Source organism: Nyctereutes procyonoides, unplaced genomic scaffold, assembly GCF_905146905.1.
Source record: "Nyctereutes procyonoides isolate TBG_1078 unplaced genomic scaffold, NYPRO_anot_genome, whole genome shotgun sequence".
In the NCBI taxonomy this organism is placed as follows: domain Eukaryota; kingdom Metazoa; phylum Chordata; class Mammalia; order Carnivora; family Canidae; genus Nyctereutes; species Nyctereutes procyonoides.
In genome coordinates, this window is record NW_026575141.1 from 5488847 (window position 1) to 5513668 (window position 24822).

A 24822-nucleotide genomic window follows, 5' to 3' on the forward strand; every position below is an offset into this window, starting at 1 on the left:
AAGATTTCTAAAACATAAAAAATAAAATAAAAAATCCCACAAAAGTATGATACAAAATTGTTAGAAGCCCTCATCGGGGCTTGGAAGTTTCCATGTGAACAAAGGTCCCTAAAGTATAAGCTTTATTATATTCATGGTAAATCTGTCCCATTTAAATCTGTGTCACTACTTAAAAAAAAAACTATTACGTAAGCAGTACATGTGCTTGTAGAACATCAGAAAATAGAGACAAGTTTAAAAAACAAGCAGCATATTCTTACCTCCAACATCACTGCAACAACCATGGGTATGGGTATGTGTGTGTGTGTGTGTGCGTGTGTGTGTGTGTGTTTGTGAGAGAGAGAGAGAGAGAGAGATACTATTCTAAAAATTGTTTATAACTTTTTTATAACATAAATGATTTAGTCAACACTTTCTACCTTTGTACTTTGGTATACTTTTATCTCATCTCATCTAATTTCTGAGGCATATCAAAATTTCAATTAACTCCAATTATTCTTTTTTAAAAATTTATTTATTTATATATATATATTTATTTATTTATGATAGTCACAGAGAGAGAGACAGAGAGAGGCAGAGACACAGGCAGAGGGAGAAGCAGGCTCCATGCACTGAGAGCCCGATGTAGGATTCGATCCCGGGTCTCCAGGATCGCGCCCTGGGCCAAAGGCAGGCGCTAAACCGCTGAGCCACCCAGGGATCCCCTTAACTCCAATTATTCTTAAAACTGATTTATCCAAATCAGTATTCAATCTAGGACTTCACATTCCCCTTAAGTTTATTTTAATCTAATACAGTCCCGTTTTTAGGACACTTACTAGTGGAACAATTGAAGTAGTTGTCCTACAGAATATCTCACCTTCTGGATTTGTCTGGTTACTTCCTCATGTTATTTAGTTCACTTGCCTAGCTATTATTTTTCTTGTGAAATAGAATTTATATCTAAAGGGCTGATGGTTTCAGGTAATTTTTTTTTATTAAAATAGTCACTATTTCTTCGTAAAGAGCTACCATGGGATCTATGTAAGATATTACTCTTCTCTCCCAAAGAATGACCATAGGAAAATATGTTGAAAGAATATATATGTATCGGGAGAAAAATGATTCTAGGAAATAGAATAAAGTCCTTTACAAGAATCTTCTCTGCACTCAAGGGACCTTCGAGTTCCCATGAAGCAAGCAAGCAAACAAACATAATCAGACACCAGAATAAAATGAAAAGGAGACCTGATGACGTAAGGGGAGGGGGGAAGAAGAAAAACCCACTCAGTATCTGACAGTCACATTAGAAACCACAAGGAATGGAGGTAACATGGTAGCAAATGGAGTCAATGTCATAGTTAGCAGGTCAGAGACTATCACATGGAACACGATAAAGAAGAGCAAGAGATGAGGAGACTAGAAAGAAAATGACATGGGAGACATTTATATTGACCCAACATACAGCTAGAGTCCCTAATCAAGAGGGAACAAATGGAATTGAAAAAGTCATCAAACACATGAAAGAAAAAGCCATTTCTGAAACAAAAGACCCAATTAGGCAAACAATGGGATTTACTTTATTCCAGGTAAACTAAGTAAAGAAACCATTGAGACAAGAATAGCTCTTGTCAAGTTCCTTAATCTTAGGCCTAACAAAAGCATCCTACTACAAATGTCTGGATAGAAGAAGCAGAGAATCTGCCAAGGGGAATAAAATGAGACTAGTTTCAGACTTCAGCAACTTTAGATGCTATGAGACAATGGAACAATGTAAAAGAATGTTGGAGAAAAAGGCTGTGACCCATAATTCCATAGATGGGATTTACATCGAATGACATTCATTCAACTGTAAAGGAAGCAAAAATAATCTTCAAATACTAAGCATGCTGGAATAAATAAATTTATAGGCTGGTTCTTTGAAAAAAAATTAGACCACTGGCTAACAGTTTAATTTTTTTTATAAAAGGAAGACACAGAATATACAATTTGAAATAAGAAATCACAAATAAGTACAAATAACTACAGGTTCCTGGATAAAGGAGATGTGCAACCTACAATATACTTTAGTCTAGGTATGTTCAAAAGACTTCAAAATATAGTGACTTAAAATAGAATGTTGGTTCTCTCTTACACAGTAGTCCAAAGATAGGCAGTCCTGAGCTGGTGGAGTACCTCTGCCATAGTCAATATGTCACTATCTGTCTCTGTGTTTCAAAGTGGCTGCTTCAGCTCCTGCCATCATATTTGCATACTGGCCAGAGAGAAGGGGAAGGGGGAAGGGGAGGGCACACTCATTCCTTTTAAGGGCATGACCTAGAAATGGCATAATCACTTTTGCTCACATCCCATTGGTCGGAATTCAGTCATACGGCCACACCCAGGCACAAGGGAAGCTGGAAAGTGTAGCTTTAGCTGGATGCCCATGAGCCCACCTAGAATTGGGGTGTTATTATTAAAGGGTGAAGGATATCAGTGTATAATCAGCAGCCTCTGCAAAGAAGCCATACAGAATTATTCCCTCTGACATCCATAGTAAATACACAATAATCTTTTAAATGGCAAAAGTTTAACTTGTGGCAACCTAACAAGAGGTTAAGTGGTGGCCAAAGAATAGAACAGAAAATCTGGGTATGGCCTGATAACAGAGCAAGAAAGCTAGTTAATATAATTGTGGTGTGTGTTCTCACAAATCACCTATATCCACTCCTACCCCCCTAAATTGGTGAGAGGCAGTCTGAGGGAGTGAGTAATCAGCTCAGGGAAAACAAGAGACAAATGTTCAAGAGGAGGAGGCCCTGTTGATCACAGCACTGTCTCAGCAGAAGCAGAAAAGCTCGGCTCTGCCCTCTGTTTTTCAGATCTTCTGACTGAATCGACACAGATCACCCCATGAGAACAGGATATACCCCCACTTAGAGAAGAGGATGTTTTAAACACCACCAGGAGAGAGCATAGCCAGGTCCTCCTCACTGGACAGATCTTCTGGAGGAGGTTGGAGATGAGAAGTGAGTTGGGGTGAAGATCGACTAGGCAGGATGTTGCTGTGGGCCTGGAGCAGGGCCAGGAGAGAGCCTGAGGAGAGGGTGACGCATGGCTGGGACGGTCCTGGGGCCCAAGTGATGCTGTTGGGAGCTTGCTTCCCTGAGAGCTAAGAAGAAGTGGAACCAGCAGAGCAAAGCAGCTTCGAGGAGCAGCCACAGTGTGAGGTGGGGGAAAAAAAGTGGAGAGAGTGAAGTAGGCTAAATGTTGCTGTTAAACTATCATCAAAGTCAAGAGGGCAATGTAGACGACAAGGTCAGTGCTCCAATATAGTGCTTCTCAGCCTTGTCAGACCCAAGTGCCTTTTCCATGACAAACTCTAACACCCCCTTTACCATTCTGAAATAAAATTCAGTGATTATAACCTATCTATATATATTATTTTTAAAAGTCAATATGCTAGCCTAGCTGTAATATAAAAGAAAAAAGCTATGATAAAATCATATATGTTCCAATATGTAAATGCTGGTGCAGGACTCTGTCCGAGGTGGAAATGAAATATGATCAGAAACTTGTACCCAGGGGATCCCTGGGTGGCTCAGCGGTTTGGCGCCTGTCTTTGGCTCAGGGCAGGATCCTGGAGACCCGGGATCGAGTCCCACGTCGGGCTCCCGGCATGGAGTCTGTCTCTCCCTCTGCCTCTCTCTCTCTCTATGTCTATCATAAATAAATAAAATATAAAAAAAAAAAAAAAGAAAAAGAAACTTGTACCCAGAACGCAGTAGTCACACACACACACACACACACACACACACACACAACCCCCAAAAAACAAACAAAACACCCACAACAACCCCAAAATAAAAGAGGAACCGGTAAAGGTATATTGAATCGGCTACTCAGTAAAACAGTAAAACTACACTATAAATTGATAAGTGGGGTCCCAAGCAGTCAATGCGGATGGCAGGATGTTCCGGTGAGACCGGCCTGCTCAGCCTCCTGAGCCAACCGGCGGGTCCCAGCGGCCGTGGCGCGCCACCTGGTGGCAGTCATCCGCTCAGCTTCCACAGTCCTGTGAAGGAATGCGCGTTCTCGGGCTGCCTGGGCGTCTGGGTTTAGCAGCCAGGCTGGCCTGAGCCTGCAACCAAAGGTCTCTGATAACCCTGACGGCAATGGGCACGCTGGGGACTGACGCCTGCGAGAAGAGGCCCAGAGGCCATTGTCCTTCTGCCCTCTGGACTTTGAGACTCATGCGCTGCCTGAAGCGCGTGCCAAGCTGTTCTGGGTTTTACTTTTCCCATCTGTGAAGTACATAGTTCATAAAAACAGCTATCTCATACAATTATGAGAATCACATTAGATTGTTGATGTGGCGACACTTTCAAAAATGCAAAGCGTTTACAAGTGGAACGTCCTGAGGGCGCGTGGGTGACAATCACATACCACTAGTTGTCACATTCTTCTTGCGTCTAGATATGTCCCTTGCATGGGGGTGAAGGGAGGGAATGGTTGTGACAGAAATTCCTTTCCTTCTTTGTGCAAGGCAAAGTGCTTAACTGGTGACTTTAGGAGGCTGTAAAACCATTTTAGAATAAACCATCTGTGACTATTTCTTTGTACGCATGGGCACATGGTATGTTTCCTATTGCAACTATTAACATTCAAAACCAGTGTTTTGTTTGGGCATAATTAGAATTTTAGTGATATTTTAATTTTAAAAAATATTATCCACATCCCCAGTGGGGAAATTCATTTACCCTAAATCAGGCAGGAGTCAGAGACAGAGCAAAAGCCACAACAACCCCTTCTCAAAATGTCTCTAGATTGCTGTATTTCTGGTTGTTTCCATTCAAGTTATAGCTTCTGTAAGTGGCCTTAGCTTTAATAATTCTAAATGTTCATTCGTAAATGCCTGTTTTATGAAGCTTTACCACTCTAAGTTGTTTCCCAGTATTGAAACCACAGAACTTGGATTTCATTGAACCCTTGTGGGCTTTATGTTTTTTTTTGTTGTTCTCTTTTTTGTTTTTGTTTGGTTTTTAAGCAGGACTTTATGGTGGGGGCAGGGCAGGGGGAGCTTTCACAATTGGTATAGGGACCATTATGATGGAATTTTGCAGTGAGGGGACAGGCGTTGGGCTCAACTCCCAATGTACCTGGGCAAGTGGGGATGTATAGCTAAGGGACAGGTGGGAGTTGGTAGATGAAAAATATTGAGGAGTAAGGGAGATTCTGGTGAATTTGACTTAATAGGATTCTTGGTGAAAATAAGACCTCTGTGTTTTGTTTTCTAAATCAAAGGCCCTTGATTCTGAGAGCTTGGTGAATTCCTTGGTATCCTCAGGATGCACTTCGAGACCACTCATTTCTACACTTTTGGTGTCCCTGGGATCTCTGCTTCCTCTACCTGCTGTCTCATCAATAACACTAGACTCTTAATTGACCAGCTGTTATTTTTTGTAAGATGCCATTTGTGAGGCTTTAATCTCATTCCATCGCACATTTCAAATGAGTCTGTCTTGATATTATTCCTTGAGGACATTTCTCTGAATTCCACTTCAGAAACTTCAAGATGCATTCTTGCATTGTTTTGACAATTGTTTTTGCAAATGTCATATCCTGGTGGGCTCTAATTGACACTGGATCACGATGTTTTGTTTCTTTTCTCCTTTAAATTATGTGTTTATTGGCTATTAAAAGCTTTACTAATCCCTCATGTGGTATTATTTTCTTTTTTTTTAAGGTTTTATTTATTTATTCATGAGAGACACAGAGAGAGAAAAAGAGGCAGAGACATAGGCAGAGGGAGAAGCAGGCTTCATGCAAGGAGCCCCACGTGGGACTTGATCCCAGGACTCCAGGATCACACCCTGGGCCGAAGGCAGGTACCAAACCACTGAGCCATCCAGGGATCCCCTGGTGTTATTTTCTTTCTTTCTTTCTTTCTTTTTTTTTTTTACCCCATAGGTCAAGAGTTTTTAATTAATTAATTAATTATGATAGTCACACACACACACAGAGAGAGAGAGAGAGGCAGAGACATAGGCAGAGGGAGAAGCAGGCTCCATGCACCGGGAGCCGGATGTGGGATTCGATCTGGATCTCCAGGATCGCGCTCTGGGCCAAAGGCAGGTGCTAAACCGCTGCGCCACCCAGGGTTCCCCCCTGGTGTTATTTTCATCTAAGAAATAGTTTGAGGAATCATTTTAATGATGAAGTCCATTCAGCAAAGGCCATAGTTTCTTCCTTTGTTGGGGGGTGTTGGGGTTGGGAAGAATGATGTGGGGCACCAGAGCTGACTCTGGCAGAAACGGGTTTATTTAACAAGCTTTAATTGGGTGTCTAGCAGGAACCAGTTATTGGAGGATACACAAACGGGTAAGATACCAATGGTTGACATATTTGCCTACACAGCATCCATTTTTCTGGGAACACTGTCACAGTTACACTTCAGGGCTGTAAGCAGAAAATTGACAGGTCAACCCAAGCCAAAGGGAATTCATTGGAAAACTATTGGCAGGTCTTTACCACAAATGAATGTTAAGGGAACCAGGTTTGGGGGATAGGAGGGAACCAGAAGAGAAGCAATAGACTAGCCCAGCCATTGTCCTGTAGCCAGGGCCGCTTGGTCATAGCTCTGGAACAGGGTGAGGTCGGTGGAGGGAAGCTTACCAAGAGGAAACTTCAGGAGGAAGGGGATGACATTCCTGCTCAGTATAGAAAATTCAGCTTAAGTATTTACAATGGACCTGAAGAGTTAGCAGCGTGAGTGACTCCTGGAACTAGTGTTATAGGATTTTTTTTCTCCGTTGATACCTGTGGTTCTTGGTCACACTGCTTTGAAGAAGGAAGAGGTAGACCAGATAGAGTGGTAGGTGGCAAAACCAAGTTTGTTGAGCAGTAGCAAAGTGATAATACGAAGCTCTGGAGGAAGGAGGGGACCTGAGACGGTTGCGCTGGAGTTCTAAATCTAGGGGTTTTAATGGGCTTGCTAGTGGGTCGTTTTAATCTGATGACCCCTCCCTGAGCCTGTCATTCAATCAGGGTTTTGTCATCTATCTATCAGGTGGGAAAGGGTAGAGGGCTCCTTCCAGAGTGGTATAAAATCCTTTTAAGGGTGGTTTCTTCTTAGGGTGGGGGCCGTTTGTCCCAGCCTGCCTGCCTTCCACCTATCCATCACTAGGAAAGTGTTGAGAAGAAGAGGCCACCATGAAATGAGCAGTCTCTTTCTGTTCAGGGACACAGCCCATCTTGATGTGCAAAACAAAAGGCAAAAGAAAAATGACATTTCCTTACTACCTATAGCCATTGACAAGTCCTTGAGACCGGCAGAGTGACATTCCTCTAGGGATTCACCTGCCTCGATGTTAATGCTTTGTTAAGGGCAAAAGGCAATCTTAGTCCAACCGCCAGCATCCTGTATGTCTACTTTAACATATAAAAATTCCTTTGGATACTTCCTTTATCTCTACCCCCTAAGGTACACGTTAACAATCTTTCCCCAAGCATATGACCCATCAATATACATCTGAAGGGTCTCATGACTAAGGTTTTATTAGACAGTAATAAATGACCTTTTCCTAACAATAGCTAGTCCCCTCAAGTCCTGGAAACTTTGCTTCCAAAATTCCTCAGGGACTCACACTAACCCTAACCCCCTCCCAACTTGAAAATATATAATGGGCCACTCCTCGTGATCCGAGTGCAGCTCTGTCTGCCCAAGGGTCCTGTCCCTGGACTTTAATAAAACCACCTTTTTGCACCAAAGACATCTCAAGAATTCTTTCTGGGCCATTGGCTCTGAACCCTAACATCTTTCCTACATCGTACCTTATGTGACTACAAGGGAGGGAGGAATTGTCTCGACCTCATTCTCCTCCCTCCCTCTCACCTCCTACCTGGACTTCCCACTAGCCAAACCCACCTGGGCTCCAGAGGCAAAGGGCCCTTGGGTGTAGCCTATACAGATCAGCAAGGAGAAGAGGCAGGAACCAATGGAGAAGGGGGAGAAAGGAGGACTGGATTTGGAGGGAGGAGAGAAGTAACTGGCACATGGAGTCACAAGGCCCAAGCTAGGATTCCTGGGACACTGAATGTTAAATGAATAAACACAAGGACAGAGAACACGCTGAAGACTTATTCATCCCATCGAGTGTCCCAACAGAGCATAGATTAAATCCAAGTCCTGGGTGCTGCCCTGGGTCTGCCCCTTCCAGCCATTCCAGTTTCTTCGATGGCCTCTTTGATTATCTGAGCCATTCTCAAATGGACAAGAGGACACCAAACCCAAGCTCTTTCTGCCTCAGAGTCACTCCTGTTGCTTGCACCTGAAGAACTCTGATATACAGATTGGTACTAGAGAGTGGATTGCTGGTCATAGGTCCCCAGGGAGTTTAGTAGCCCAACAAGATGGCATAGAATGTGGCAAGATTCCAACAATATTCTGGGGTGAGAACTTACCTGTCAATGGTCCCCAGCTCATTAAATGACCAGTTGTTGATAGCTAGGGCCACTTGACGGCAGAAGGTATCTGCTGCAAGTAGGTGCTTGCTGCTAGGAGCATAGTAAGGGTATGAAGAATTCCAGGACACTGGGGTACAATAGATGCTTCTAATGACACCGAATAACTTAAAAAGAACAAAAGTTAAAAGAAAACAGATTTGGGTCTCTCAGTTGTTGCATTATGAAGGCTGTCAAGATCACAGCTTCCATCTGGTGTCTTGTGTAAAAGAGGCACAATGTAACAGCGAGATTCCATCAGCTGGAGCAGGGATAACAGAGAAGACCTGGATGACCCAAACCCTCAGGTCTTTCTCAACACTCCCTGCTGCCCATCCCATGGGAGAGGAAGTCCATCTCTCCTTACAGGAGGGTATTGAACAATCCCCTCCATGGTACTCCGCCAGCAACCAGAATTCAGTGCCATGATGCCCCAGCAGGTGTGGGTAGGTAAGTATGGGAATCAGCAAAGGGAAGAGAATATTTACCCAGGAAAACAGATTGAAGTCAAGTGTGTGAATACTGATTAGGAGAACTTTTAAGGCACTCCGTCAAGGAGGGAGAGCAGAGTTTTCGATAAGGCTGATTTTACTGATATGGATGCTCTTACCAGAGATTACATCATAATTGTGCTATTTCTCACAGCTCTGTATATTTCTTAGTTTGCTGTGTTGGCTGAAGCAAAGCTAGATTCAACCTGGTTTACATTAGAGAATGAGAGGCCAGAAATTCCTTGATGTGATGTAGAAAAAGGAATTCAAAGCCTTTGGGAGACAAGAAAGTTGAGTTGGATCACGTACTTGCCATTGCCCTTGCCTGACCCCGTCCCTTTTAGAAGGCCCTGAATACTTGCACATCTCCAAGGTTTTTTTTTTTTTCTAATTTTTATTTATTTATGATAGTCAGAGAGAGAAGCAGGCTCCATGCACCGGGAGCCCGATGTGGGATTCAATCCCAGGTCTCCAGGATTGTGCCCTGGGCCAAAGGCAGGCGCCAAACCGCTGCACCACCCAGGGATCCCACATCGCTAAGGTTTTGAGAGAGCATTAGAATGTTTAAGAGGCTGTCTCTAAGCTAGTGAACGGGATCTATAATCTCAGTGGGAAAAAAGAGAATTCTGGGGCACTCAAGGACCGGAAGCATAGTTACGCATGATAATGAGAGCTGAGAATGGTTTGACTTTTTGAGATTCTGTGTCTGTACGTAATCAAGGGTGTTTTGGGGACATTTTTCATGCCTTCTGGCTGCCTGTGCTTCTTTTTTGGGATTTACACATTATGAGTTTCATCTCCTCAAAGGGACCAGACCTTACTTTTTCAGCCCCCCTTTCAGCTCAGGTGCATCCTGTAAACTGAATTCCGCCAAGCAGACTAACTTGCACGAGGCCTCGACTTGGGTATGAGCAACATAAGGAGGTTAGCCCTGCACAGAGAGGTCTCCCTGGGAGGCAGGGGGAAGTAGAAGTATCTGATTTTAGAACTCAGGGATGACGGACTCCAGGCCAGGGCTACGGGGGAGCTGGTGTGTGTGTGCAATAGTGGGGCACGAGGTCTTTGTTGGAGCCATCCTGCAGCCTGGCTGGGCTATCATTCCTTGTCCTAACTGGAAGCCTTAAGCATTTCTCTCCTGCCTTTCCAGAGAGTCTGTCAGCTACTCGATATCCTTTCAGCTGTTCCTTTTATGCTTGAACTAGCTAGATTTGGCTGTTGACAACTAAAAGATCAGGACTGAGTTAGGGTCTCTAGGAATAAAATGGAGAGGCAATGAAGTGAAAGCTGGCTCTCATGGATACAGTTAGGGAACCACAGCTGCTCACAGCCCATCTCCTTGAATAAAGGGAAGCCTGGGATCCTTAACTAGGAACACTATTACTAATACTGTAAACTGCCTACCATGAGTGTTCCTCTTAGGCATCTCTGAAGAGACCTTGGGCCATTTACACTGATAATGTGCCCTCATAAAAGGGAAACACAGAAACTTTAAAGAACCGTGGACCACTGACTCTGAGTTAACACCAAAGGGGGACCCAAAATGCTACTGTGTAGTCTGCCCATCAAAATGGAATCCTTCAAAAAAAAATGGAATCCTTCATAGTGTTGAGTAAAACATGGTTTCAAAGGAAAACACAAAGAGTAAGACAATTTGTCTAAAACTCTTCAATCTGGGACACCTGGGTAGCTCAGCGGTTGAGCTACCTTCAGTGCAGGTTGTGATCCCAGGTCCAGGGATTGAGTCCTGCATTGGGCTTCCCACAGGGAGCCTGCTTCTCCCTTTGCCTATGTCTCTGCCCCTCTCTGTGTCTCATGAATAAATAAAATCTTTTTAAAAATAAAAAAAAAAATAAAACTCTTCATCCCTATCCAGAAACATGCAAGTGAGCAAAACAACCCATTTAGGTCCTGAAATCTGGCTTACATAGCAAGGATGAGCAGAGATGCTTGAGGCCCATGGCAGAGTGCCTCTCTGAACAGAGCAGAGAGTCACATTGTGCTGCACATTTGTTATTATTGGCTACCAGTCATCCATTCTCCAAGTTGTTCTCTTGTGAAACCCCTCAATTTCTCCTAAGAAACCACCCAGCCTGCTGCAGCATTTGATGAGATGTTCAGTTGGCCGCCCTTACCTGAATCCATGGAGCTATTCTGATGGCAGTGCATTCAACTCTGGCTCTGGCTCTGGCTTTTCAGCTGCCCCTTTGAATCTGTGAGCTAACCCATATCCTTCCAATAAATTCCCTTTGGTTTAAATTAGAGTCAGCTCCTTTTCTTGGCAAAGAACTCTAATAGCAAGTGACATCTGTTCTTAAAGAGTTCCTAGTCCCACCAAGGAAATGGCCGTGTAAACAACCATAATGGTGTGAGAAAGGCTATAAACAGGCACACGCAGGATGTGATAGGAGCATAGAGCTCCATTGATAAGGTCAAGTATCAAGAGAACAATAGGAAGAAACACAAGGAAAGTGATGTGGGCAGAGTGAAGGACATGCCACACCCTTGCAGGATGTAAATGCACTGTGCATTTAGGAAACTGCACTAAGTTTAACATGGTGGGAACTTGAGATGGGAGGGAAGCAGCCTCTGGAGAAGTGGAAAGGCTGGAGAAATACGCCTGGTCATTTCCTATCAAAGGGTTTGGCTTTTATCAAGGGTGAAGCTGTAATCAGATTTGTGTTTCAAACAGATTGCTCTTTATTTTTTTTAAATTTTATTTATTTATGATAGGCACACAGTGAGAGAGAGAGAGAGAGAGGCAGAGACATAGGCAGAGGGAGAAGCAGGCTCCATGCACCGGGAGCCCGACGTGGGATTTGATCCCGGGTCTCCAGGATCGTGCCCTGGGCCAAAGGCAGGCGCTAAACCGCTGCACCACCCAGGGATCCCCCAGATTGCTCTTTAGAAGTGTAGAAGGGAAGTGGATTGGAAAGAAATCAGAGTTATTGGCTTTTGGAGTTAGACTGGGCTCAGATCCTGGCCCCACTGCTTACTCCCTCTATGACCTTAAGCAAATTCTTGAACCCCTCTGTGGCTCACATTCACCCTCTGTGAAATGTGTTAACAAGAGTATCTACTCCTGGGGCACCTGGGTGGCTCAGCCAGTTGGGCATCCATCTGCCTTCAGCTCAGGTCATGATCCCAGGGGCCTGGGGTCGAGCCCCTTGTTGGGCTACCTGCTCAGCAGGGAGCCTGCTGTACTCTCTCTCTCTTTCTCTCAAACAAATAATATTTTAAAGAGTATCTACCTCCCAATGAGTTGTAAGGATTAAGTGGTCTGTATAAAGTCTTAGCATAGGGTTTGGCACATGGTCAGTTGCTAATGAAGTTAGCTAGTGGGGCACCTGGGTGGCTCAGTGGTTGAGTGTCTGCCTTTGGCTCAGGTCATGATCCCAGGGTCCTGGAATCAAGTCCCACATCAGGCTCCCTGCATGGAGCCTGCTTCTCCCTCTTCTTGTGTCTCTGCCTCTCTCTCTTTATCTCTTATGAATAAATACATAAAATCTTTTATAATAAAATAAAATAAAACTAAAAAAAAATAAAGTTAGCTAGTATTGTTGTAATGAGGAGAGGTTGGGAGACCAGCTGGAGTTATCACAGTAATCTAGGTGAGAGCCGATGGAGTTTTAAACCAAGGCAATAGGGATCCCTGGGTGGCGCAGCGGTTTGGCGCCTGCCTTTGGCCCGGGGCGCGATCCTGGAGACCCGGGATCGAATCCCACGTCGGGCTCCCGGTGCATGGAGCCTGCTTCTCTCTCTGCCTGTGTCTCCGCCTCTCTCTCTCTCTCTCTCTGTGACTATCATAAATAAATAAAAAAAAAATTAAACCAAGGCAATAGAAATGAAGGTGCAGATCCCCTAAATGTTTGTAAAACACACTGTATCAGTGGAGTGATTGACCCTTCATGCAGGGACACTTTAAGAGCAGCATGGATATGTCACTAGTGATACTAGGACCACAGGCATAAGCTGGGAAGCAAGGTTACCCTTCACATCACCCTCCAAGTTCTGCTCTCAGACTACTCTCAGTCCCTCATCAGCACTTGCTCAGCTTCACTGTAACATGCTGGAAGGAAATTTGTTTTGTTTTTCTTTTTATGGGAGACAAGAAGAAACCCACAAACATTAGACATCCTCTCAGCTCATGTCTTTGCTGACCCAGTCAGGCCAGGATTTACCACTCAGCCCACCCAAGTGTGCTCAAGGGGAGGATGGCTGTGTTCTTTTTCCCTCCATCACTCTATTTCCACTCATGTGAACTCTAGAAAAGAAGTGCCCCTGGCCTTGATTTGCAGGCCAGTGGCTTAACCACCATGTCGACCTTAATGGCTTTTTTGTGTCTCCAGAATAGGGCTCAGTATCTCTCCCGCATCCTCCCTCAAGGCAGGTAGCTTGTCCACCTCCTTCTCTCTAATATACCCAGCATCAAGCTCAGTGTCTGACATCTAGCAGGAGCTTGATGAATATTTCTGGAATCTTGTGGTAATATTTTCCAAGTAAAGATCTGCCATTGGTCCAGAGGTTGGCCCAAGCTCCTGCTGTGTCCCTGATATACAGTTACTGTGTCTTCCAGGTTGCTTTCATTAGGTCCAGGGTAGGAAGCACCAAAACAAGTAGGACTTCCAGTGACAGGTGGTCCTCATCATCCCTACCAGAAGCCACATCTTTATTAGCAACCAAGCTTTGCATGGCCCAGGGTGAGCCTTCATAGCTATACACTAACATGGCAGTTGGGGTGGTAAAGGCTCGCTTTGTTGCTTGAGGTAAGTGGGGCAATGCAAAGTTATCTCCCAGTTGGTCAGCATCACTCTCAGGATTTCTTTCACTTTGGGCTTGTAGCAGTTCTGCCTCTGATTCCCCTGCCCTTTTGAAAGGGGAAGTTGAGTTTCTCCCCCTGGCCCTTTCCTCCAGACTAGATTTTTTGGCTTTGCTTGGCTGCTCTGGGGTTTCAACTTAGCAGACGGAACATTTTCCCCACTTACCTCCCTAGAGGGTGAGATTCTGCTCCTAATAAGTCCATCCCCAGCCTGAAGCCCCACAGAGCACAACCTCTAACAATTAGGAACTCACTTGGAGGTTTATTGGTGGAAGTACAGAAGCACTTTGTTATAAGCACCATTATACCTCTCCCATGGTCTTTTGCCCACAGTGGGAAAACAGCATTAAAGGACGTTGTAGCTAGTGCACTGAATGAAGCTAGGGAAGATCACCCTGTTTTGGCCAGGTATCAGGGTCGTAAAAGGTTCTCTCCTAGGGAACTGGCAACAGGAGCCTGCAGGAAGTGTTCATCTGGATTCTCTTGTTCCCAGAGACTGTGGCTCAAGGCAGCTCTCATGGGTATGTTCAAATTGACTGGAGATACCACTCTCGCGGGTGTCTTATAGCTGTCCAAATTGTCTATTTTGATGGCAACATTGGTGTTACTGTTGGAGCCCAGAAATTGAGGTCGTTGGAAGCAATAAAAGAAAAAAAAAGCATTGTTAGGAATTTAATTTAAAAACTGTTTTAGGGGGATCCCTGGGTGGCGCAGTGGTTTGGCGCCTGCCTTTGGCCCAGGGCGCGATCCTGGAGACCCGGGATCGAGTCCCACGTCAGGCTCCCGGTGCATGGAGCCTGCTTATGTCTCTGCCTCTCTCTCTCTCTCTCTCTCTGACTATCATAAATTAAAAAAATTAAAAACTGTTTTAAAATTATGTTATTTCCTATACATGTGCCTTGAACATAGATGTGAATGTGGCAATGATCGGCAGTGACACATGCATATATGGTATGATATATCAAGAGTGACTTGAGCAGAGAAAGCCCAGCAGGCGGGAGGCTCAAGCTAAGGCCTGCTCTGCTGGAGTGGAACAGACACCCCTCCAAACCTTAGGTGTCACATATATGTGTTGTGAACCTAATGTGTTAAGACTCAAAGGTGAGATCTGAGCCCACTGGGATCTGCCTGATGCCTACTATAAACTGCCAGGCAGCAGCCTAAGCCAAAGAAAACCTTAAGACAATTCTCTGAAACATTAACAACTTAAAAAAAGTCACAGCCACTTAATGTGTCTAGAAAAACAGTGTAGCCAAATTTTTTAAAATTTTGATTCTAAGTGAGATACATGCTTATTTTAAATAAAAAAGGGGGGGGGAACCATAGAAAAGCACCAGAAAAATAAAAAATAAAAATCACTCACACTGTAACTATTCAAAGAGGAGTGCACTGAGTTTTTTTTTTTAAGTGAAACTAATTTTAGAGTTATGTAGCTAGCACTTGGCAAAATGGCCGAATAATCTAAAAAAATCTTCGTATAAAACACCTAGAAATGCTAGATAAAATATAGTCACATAATTTTTTTAAAGATTTTATTCATTTATTCATAGACACAGAGAGAGAGGGGCAGAGACACAGGCTGAGGGAGAAGCAGGCTCCATGCAGGGAGCCCGATGTGGGACTCGATCCTGGGTCTCCAGGATCACACCCCAGGCTGCAGGCAGCACCAAACCGCTGAACCACCGGGGCTGACCCTAATCACATAATTTTAAAGGCATTGTTAAACCCACAAAAAGCAAAGAAAAATCCCAGGGGCCAAATATTAAAGACAGGCAAAGTGCGGGCTGAAGCTAGGGGTGCCCGAGGGACTTGTCAGTCTTAGTGACCCTGGGTATTTTCATGGCCATAAGACACAGGAGGTAAAGTCTTGGGCCCAAGCAAGGCAGGGACTTGACTGAGGTATTTGCATAAATCAGAACTCTCAAAGCCACCTTCTCTGTGAAAGGATGCACCAGAAGAAAATGCATCTGGTGCCACATCTATATCCACCTGGATTCTGAGTCAAAAGGTAAGTCTCTCCTGAAAATTCTTATGCTCTTCTGAGATCTGAAATGGCATATGGTCCAAGAACTCCCAAGTTGAAAAACTAATATAAAAAAAATTTTCCTGAGCCAGTAATATCTCTGAGGCACCTGACGGAAGCAAACTTATCATGGTTGGGGATGGGGGTGGGGGTCAACTACCTCCTACTTCTATTCAGGCTCACAGATAAAGACCTGCTGGAGAAAAAGCTCGTGATAAACAATTTCAGCTACAGAGGGCATCAAGACGCACTTGGTGTCCACATCTGTGTATGAGGGAGCAAAGAGAAGTAACAGGGCATCTGATGTATCTGAAAACAGGAGAGCTCCCAACCTCCCACAGGTTCTCAGTGGAAGTGCAGCAGGACAGTTTGAGAAGGAGGAAACTGGGAGGAAGTGCAAGGGGTCTGGCTGTGGTAAAGGCGGAAGGGGTTGGCACAATACGTGCCTTTTGAACTTTCAAAGCCATCTAACATTCTCTGTTGCAAGACACAGCCTCATACTAAGGAAAAACCATTGGAAACGGGGTCTAAATTGAGGAAGCAAAGAAAAGAGAGAGATCAGCTAAAGACAGGAAGAGGGGGATCCCTGGGTGGCGCAGTGGTTTGGCACCTGCCTTTGGCCCAGGGCGCGATCCTGGAGACCCGGGATCGAATCCCACATCGGGCTCCCGGTGCATGGAGCCTGCTTCTCCCTCTGCCTATGTCTCTGCCTCTCTCTCTTTCTCTCTCTGTGACTATCATAAATAAATAAAAATTAAAAAAAAAAAGACAGGAAGAGGAACGCAGTCCCAGGAGGCCTAGAAAGCACAAGGCCATAAACACTTCACAAAGACAACCTAGAGCCCAGACCAGAAAGCTTGACCCACCCTCGTTTCCCAAAGTTCAGAAAAATCATTTCACATCAGAAGTAACCATCAGAAAAGGAGAGTAATCAAACCCTGTGCAAAATTATATAAGGAAAAAAAAGAGTATATGAAGCATAATAAATGCTTACAGACAATGAAAGCACACTAAAAAGATGAGCCGGCAAAACAAGTGAAAACCACAACCCAGAATTTCAAAATGAGCTGAAAGAAATTAAGAAAGTGATAGAATATATGAAAGAACAACACAACTCAGAATTTAAAAGATTTATAAACATGGTGATAAAACTGAAGAAAGAATTAGACATTTTTAAAGAAATGAAGATTTCCAAAATGAAGCCTAAACCAGAAAGAATACAAGAGCATACAAAGCAGATAATGCCTTAAGAGAAATAAAGGGACAAAAGTAGAAATTAAAGAAAGAAAAAAAGAGAAAGTGACAGCTCTATTAGATAAGCAAAGGTGATCCAATATATAGAGAGTATCCAAAGAAGATTTTATATAATTCAATAAAACTACCTTGAAATTAAAAACAAAACCAAAAACAAGCCTGGAAAGCACACATAAAGGCACACAGTGACCTGGGAGACCAACCCAGCATGACCGTCATTGGCATTGGGACGGTGCCCCAGAGGGAGGCTAAGGTAGCATGGAAAGTCCTTTGTCTAAAGCTGCTGCCTTTTCCCCTCAATCTGAGAGAGAGGGGCTTCCCGGGACCACCCAGGAACCTTGAGCCATGGCCCCAGAGGTCCTGGGAGGCCCAGTAGGGAGGGGCAGAGCTCCCACCCAGGAAATCTGAAGGGTGGGAAAGATGGAAGGCAGGGTCTCTTAGGTGGCAGAGTGAAGAGGAGTTGCTTCTGTGTCCAGTGGTTTGTCAAATCTAAGAGGACATTTCCTGAGGGTCAAATGTGGACCATACCAGAAAGAGAGAGTGGGAGCCAGCCTGGAGTCATGACAAGTCCTGCCCAAGGGGACTCCCTTAAAGGGCAAAGGGGCTATGACCGCTGTGTCTGGGTGGTGTGGACGGCGGCAGAGTCAGGGTCCAAGAGGTGGTGGCCAGATGAAAGGAAGGTGTCAGAGCATCACCAGAGTTGCAGTGGGGCATGAGAGGGGTATCAGGTATGGGACTTCAAAGAACCCAAGAAAGCTCCTAAGAGAAAAAGTGAGCTTTCAAATTAAGAAAGAGAACAAGAAGAGTGACAACCCAGTGCCCACTATGAAGGACCATCTGAACATGAGGCCAGGCTGAGGGAAGGTGCAAACAGTTCAGAGTTTTTGATCATTATCAGGCACCAGACATTTTAATTTCAGAATTGAGAACCAGCTTTTATCTAGGGGCAGGAAGAAAACTTCTTCCACTGAAGAAATTATAAAGGGAAAGCAATGGGACGCCTGGGTGGGTCAGCTGTTTAGCACCGCCTTCAGCCCAGGGTGTGATCCTGGAGTCCTGGGATCGAGTCCCACATTGGGATCTCTGTGTGGAGCCTGCTTCTCCCTCTGCCTGTGTCTCTGCCTCTAATGAATGAATAAATAAAATTTTAAAAAAGGGGGGAAACAAAAATACATTTACATTTTGATTACACCCTTCAAGTAGTAATTGTTCAATGTATTAGTTGCATGTTTTTGCTTTTGTTTTCCATCACTTGTTGCATAGAGTCCCATATAATTACTTAGCAAATTAGTAAATGGTGTCGGAGCCATCTCCATTTTGGCTTACTGTTTATTCTGTCCATCTTACAGAACAGATAAGTGAGGTAAAGAGAACTCAGAACTGTCTTACCCAGGGAATCCTGATGAGCTGGGACTGGAGATAGTGAATATCTAACTCCTTGAGCCTGTTTTATTAGCTTAACTTTCTTCGAATTAATTTACTCATCTCTCGTTCCTTTTATTGAGCACTGTCTATATGAAAGCACTACAATTTGCCTAGGATATATTCAGACCAATCAGCCACAAACCCTGTTTTCAAGGACAGGCTTATAATAAAACTAAGGGGAGAAGTCATTCACATAATTATCTAGAATAAAAAGAAGGAACTGAGATAATTTGGCAGAGGGTGTCACTGACACCACCCATGGCTCAGTGCTGCGGGAAGGGATATTGGAGCAACCGGTGTGGAGGACCCCACCTGTCTGCTGTGAGCTGGCGTCTTCCTGAGATATTCGAGAAACTGCCACTGGTCTGCTCAGCTGCCAATAGCATGAAGTTTTCGCTGGGCTGAGTGGATGACGGGAGGCTGCTTTCAGGCTGGGTGGAGAAATTTACAGTCAGATAACCAGGTCTGCCCTCAGACAGTTCTTGACCTCCTCAGGCCAGAACCTTGAAGGAACTCACTTGAATCTTCCGGCCTACACCTGGGAAACTGTCCCTTAAACATTAAACCTCAGAATCCTCAGACCACAATTGAGCCATGGCAGGATCACCTCCTCTCTCTGATGGGCTACTATGGCTCCTGCTCCCAAACATTAAGAGGCCATAGGATACCTAATTCCACAAGAGGAACGAGTTTAGATACTAAAATCTGAAAGTCTTAGGCAATCTAGCCTATCAAGTTCTTTCTTTCTGTGCCTCTTCCCTAAGCAGGTCCAGGAAAAGCCTTCTGTGTGTCGGAAGGCATTGCAGAGAGTATACTTCTGCATGAGCTTGCTTCCTGGAAATAATCTGGCCATATATATCAAGAGCCTTAAAAATGTTCATACCCTTTGAATTCTACTTCTAATAATCTATTCTGAGAAACAATCAGAAATGTGGACCATACACATAAATGCTTGTTTTAACATCACTTACAATAATGAAAAGTTAGAAACAATTCGAAGTGGCTGATAATAGGAGAATGGCAAAGTGAATTTTAATTCATTCATACAACTACTGAACAGCATGAAATTATCAAAATGATGTGCATAAAGAGCTTTAAAAAGAAATGGGAAAATGCTTCTGATGTATTCTAAGTCGAAAAAAGCAACATTCAGAAACATTATATATTTAATATCCTCAAATCTATAAAGTAAAAATTAATTTAAAATGGAAAACTGTTTAAGAAACAAAATGAATGAACATAGAGGGAAAGAAAGAGGCAAAACCAGGAAACAGACTCTTAACAATAGACAACAAATTGAGGGTTGCTGGAGGGGTGGGTGGGGATGGGTTAAAAAGTTGATGGGGATTAAGGAGGACACTTGTGATGAGCACCAGGTGCTGTAGGTGTGTGATGCATTACTGAATTCTACACTTGAAACTAGTAGAAACCAGTATTACACTGTATGCCAACTAACTGGAATTTAAATAAAAACTTGGAGAAGATAGGTAGATAGATAGATAGATAGATAGATAGATAGATAGATAGATAGATAGATGACAGATAGATAGAACCTGGATGACATGGACTCTTAGCAAATTCAATCTAGCCTCTAGCCTTTAAAGAATAAATGTTTTCAAAGTTTTGAAATACTCAATGATGTGAAAGCACATGCAAAATTCTTCAGTTGATGTTAAGAAGACAGCATAACTTTAATGCCAAAATCTAATAAAAAATCAAACAATAAAAAAGAAGAAGAAGAATAAATAAAATGGAAGACTAGAAAGAAAAAGAAATATGCAGAATGTTCCAAGTGATTTGCGTGGGGCTGGGAAGAAGTGGGGGAAATTGTTCTATAATTTTCTAATTTTCTTCAGTGAGTATTATCTCTTTATAATATTGGGAGGGGAAAACCCGACGAAACTGTTTTTAAGTGAGTTAAGCACTTTATAGCTCTTTTTTAGGAGCAGTAAATGAATTTGCTTTTCATGTTTGTAGACCTCAGTTCAGGGTGTGTGCCTCATTGGCCATGGAAAATGGAGTTGGTCCCTACAACACTAGACTCTAATATCCATCATCCTCTGAGGTGCCGTGCGCCCTGTGCCCCCGACTCGCTGTAGGTCTTGGCTGGAGGCCCCACTTACTGTTGTTGAAGTGGAGCTGTTGGACATTTTGGGCACCAGGCAGTGAGTGAATTGGATTCTCGGGTCTTTGGTGGTGATGGACAGACCTTTCTGCAGAATTTTCACCAAGCGGATCCAGAATTGAAACACAGCCTCTGGATGTTTTTCGTGGAGCCTCAGGTAGTAGATCTTTTCAGTCACGGTCCTAACCCTCAGGATGCGTTGGAGCCGGTCACAGATTTGTAGCTCCACAAACTTCAGGGGAAGAATCCTAGACACAACCAGGAACTTCCCATAGCAAGAAGCTCACCAGTTCAATCAATCATGCGGTGCCTACCTCACACTTGGCCCATCCTCATTAGACTCCCTCCTATCTCTGCTTGAGTGGGTTGGGGGACATGCCCCTGGGAGAAAGCTCGAAGCCTACAAGGGGGAATGATTACCAAGAACAACTCTTCTCTGACTTCCAGGGCCTTTGTCACTAAAGTACCTGCCCACATCAATAATAATGGCTGATAGTCGTTGCATAACATCTCATTCAATCCTTACAACAACTCTTTGATGAAAGAAAGATATTATTAATTCCATTTTATAGATGTTGAAACTGAGGGCCAGAACAGCTAACTGATCTGCGAAAGTTTAGATCTTCATTAGTAGGACCCACAACTGAGGTGTTCTGACTCCATTTCCAGATCTCTCCCCCAAATCCTAGTTAGCTGTGTTGAGAGTAAGAAGAATGAATGTTCTATACATTCGGTAGGTTTTTTTTCAATTTTAACATTCCATTATCCCATCTGATTTTCATACCCCTCACCTTTTGGGGGGAGGGGAACCCTCTAAGTCTATAAATATACATAGATTTATATATCTATAAAGACAATATACAAATAAAAATATAAGGAATATATAAATATAGAGATAAATAAATATTAAATAAATCAATAGCAATAAATCTAAATAAATAAATAAATGGGAGCCAAGATCCTCAAAGACCAGGCTGAGACAGGGACTAGTACTCTATACCCATAGCACCAAGCACAGTGCCTAGTACACTCAGACACTAAATAAACATTTGTTAAATTAATGAATGAATTCTACATAGTTTATACATGAACACACTGTCCTTTCTTTTATCTAAAATCCAACTGCAAAACAATGTGGTCATCCCACCTCTTCTGGCTCCTCCCTCAAGCCTTACTTTACCTGCTGAGGGTGACCACTGGAGCACAATCAGGCGTGCTCCAGGAGGAAAGCTGACCCTGGGGCCAGGTGACGTTGGCCATCAGGAGGACGTTGGGAAGTGGCAAGGAGGGCACCGAGGAGGTCACCCCGAGGATCACAGTGGTAGACCCTTCATAGACATCCATCCAATTCCCGGGCTTAGTGACCTAGAAATCAGCCCCAGGTACATAGGTCAGAGAGAAGCAGAAGACAGGGTGGACAAATACAAGTGCTGCAGCACTTCAACTTGGTGACATGCTTAGAGCACCTGGGTTTCTTGCTGGTGTGCAGTATATTGGGCTGGGCCATGATCAGCATCCATCTTTGTGTGGGTTTCCCCAGACAGATCAGTTTACTGGTAACAGGAAACTGTGTTACCCTTCTTTGTGTCCTCTGTTTTATCTAGCTTTAAAGATTTTTATTTATTTATTTATTTGAAATGGGGAGGGGGGCAAAGGAGAAAGGGGAGGGACAAGCAGACTCCCACACTGATCAGGGAGCCCTTTGTGGGGCTGGATCCCACAACCCTGAGATCACAACCTGACCAAAATCAAAAGTCTACCTCATGCTTGGCCCAACCTCATTAGGTATAACATTTATTTAATGTTAAAAGGATGCATTAGTAAGAAAAAGCTGAGAGACATCGACATTTTACTCCTTCATCCTTGGGTAGAAGAAGCCAGCCAGGTTTCTAATGATCTGGAAGGGAGATTGTGTAAAGAAAGTTCTAGAAGAGGAGGAGAGTGAGGTAAGAGCTTTGAATGGGGAAGACTCAGGCAGCCCAGCATCAGGGAGGGCCCAGGTTGTTGCCGGATCTTGAATAAACTTAAGAACCTGTTTTCTTGCAGCATCTGAGGCTGTGGAAAGACAGGGAGACTGGATGCTTGGCACTGGACACAGCGTTTCAGCTAAGACACCCCCACCTCACTGTCCAGAGTGGGCAGAGAAGCCTCCAAGGAACCACAGGGATCAGGGTAAGGAACATTTGAAGGGTGACCCCTATGTTCCCAAGACCAGAGGACCTAGTCCCAATGTTCTAGACTTTGTAGGACCATCAGAACCATTTCACAGCCATGTTCACTGGGGACAAGAGGAAAGCCACAGGAAGGACTGAAATTTAAGTTCCTGCAAACCTAACTAGAGGGTGCTCCTAGAAAACTCTATTTTTATTTTGAAGGAAGAAAAAAATATTTCTTGGAGCCCATGTTGTGGAATGAGAGTCATATATGTATTATAAAACACAGGGCTGCACATATTAAAAGTAAGTGCTAAATAAATGTTCTTGGATGATGCTTCTTAGCGGTGATAGCAGAGGGGTGATTCTGAGGAGAGGGGAGAAAGAGCCACCTAATTGTGTAACTTGGATCCTTTCAAGTAAACATTTTTAAAAAGATTTATTTAATCTATTTAATATACAGTGACCATGAGTGAGGGGGGCAGAGGGAGAGGGAGAGAGAATCTTAGACTCTGTGCTGAGCATGGAGCCCAATGCTGCGCTGGATCCCATGACCCCAAGATCACAACCAGGGGGCAGTCGGGTGGCTCAGCGGTTTAGCGCCGCCTTCAGCCCAGGGCATGATCCTGGAGACCTGGGATGAGTCCCACATTAGGCTCCCTAATGGAGCCTGCTTCTCCCTCTGCCTGTGTCTCTGCCTCTCTCTCTCTCTCCTCTCTCTGTGTTTCTCATGAATAAATAAATAAAATCTTTAATGAAAAAAAAAAAAGATTACAACCAGGGCAGAAACCAAGAATACAACGCTCAACTGACTGTGTCACCCAGGCGCCCCTCAAACTTTTAATTCCCCCATGGGGCAGCTTCAGCAGGCAGGCTTTCCTCCTCCCTAGTACAGTCTGAGTTTTCTGCTGCCCGATTTGCTACGTGTCCATCCAGAGAATATAAACAATTTTAATATCAGGTCAAAGGGAACATATTAAGAGAGTAAACCTCCTGTCAAAATATCACACCTAAATAGAAAGGACTGGAATTTGGTATCCTGAGTCTGAATTTCCTTCTCCACCGAGACTGTGTTAGGAAGGAGCACCCCTTCTACTAGGTTGCCAGCTAATGGCCCCACTGTGCAGCCCCCTGGAGTAGTGCAGGAACCAGGGAGCACCAGGAGCCATGAACTGGCTCTCTGAAATCTGGGGGACTTTGTAAGGGAGGAGCTTGCTGTTGTGTGAATGCGTCTCCAAGCTAAGCTCAAATTGTCTCCACCCTCTCCTGTAACTCCTCACTGCTTTATGACTCCATCACAGGGATTCCTGACTGCAGACCCTCCCTGTGCATTCCAGCCTCCTGCCTTTACCCAGGTGCTCGAAGTACCTTGGCCTGAATGTCCTCCCCCTGCTCTTCCACTTACCAAAGTCTCAGCAATACCTCAAAGAATGGTGTAACCCCCTCTTTGGGGGAGCCTTCTTCAACTGCCAAAGTCCAAAGAGGGCTCTGAACTCCCTAGACACTGGCGCCCCTCTCTCTGCTCATGCTTTAGGGATCAGCAGTTCCAAACCACCCGACAGAGCTTTCTTAGCAGTTACCATTTTATAACATGCCCTCTAAATTGACAAATTCATAAGCTCCTTGGCCAGGGACACTGTCTAATCTCTCTTTACATCTTCTGCCCCCCCCCCCCCCACAGCACACAGTTTGCTGACTGAGGAGCTGGTTATGCCACACCTGCAAAGCAACACAGGTGTGCAGGTCCCAGCTAGATCTCTAGAGGGAGGCGGGCAGCCCCTCAGTGAGATGTAATGCATTTTTTAAAAGTAAAATTTACCCCCAATGTGGGGCTTGAACTCACGACCCCAAGACCAAGAGTCACATGTTCCACCATGTGCCATGTGCCAAAAGCTAAAATGACCACCCCATACTCTCAATGGCCCCATGCTTCCCAGGCCCAAAATGGTCACTTCCATTGGCCATATCACTATCCTTTAGGAGATTTAGAATTTGGGCAAGGCCAATTCTAGGGGCTTGGCTCTCCAACAAGGCTATTTCCAAACCATCCCAGAGAGAGGAAGTTGGATTTCAGA

At 44.2% G+C, this 24822-nt stretch overlaps 1 protein-coding gene across 3 annotated transcripts in view; it reads right to left on the reverse strand.

The window, feature by feature from the left end:
* Window positions 1–14026: 14026 nt before the first annotated feature.
* The window catches only part of GARIN1A (golgi associated RAB2 interactor 1A), a 43162-nt gene continuing 32366 nt past the window's right edge, over window positions 14027–24822 (reverse strand). For all 3 annotated transcript variants that reach the window (XM_055307470.1, XM_055307468.1, XM_055307469.1), the window contains 4 exons: window positions 21775–21959; window positions 20593–20842; window positions 18782–18900; window positions 14027–14374 (listed from right to left, as the gene is read on the reverse strand). In XM_055307470.1, the coding sequence (XP_055163445.1) occupies window positions 14179–14374; window positions 18782–18900; window positions 20593–20842; window positions 21775–21938 (729 nt within the window). In that variant the 5' untranslated portion in view covers window positions 21939–21959 and the 3' untranslated portion in view covers window positions 14027–14178. The remainder of the gene's footprint in view (window positions 14375–18781; window positions 18901–20592; window positions 20843–21774; window positions 21960–24822) is intronic.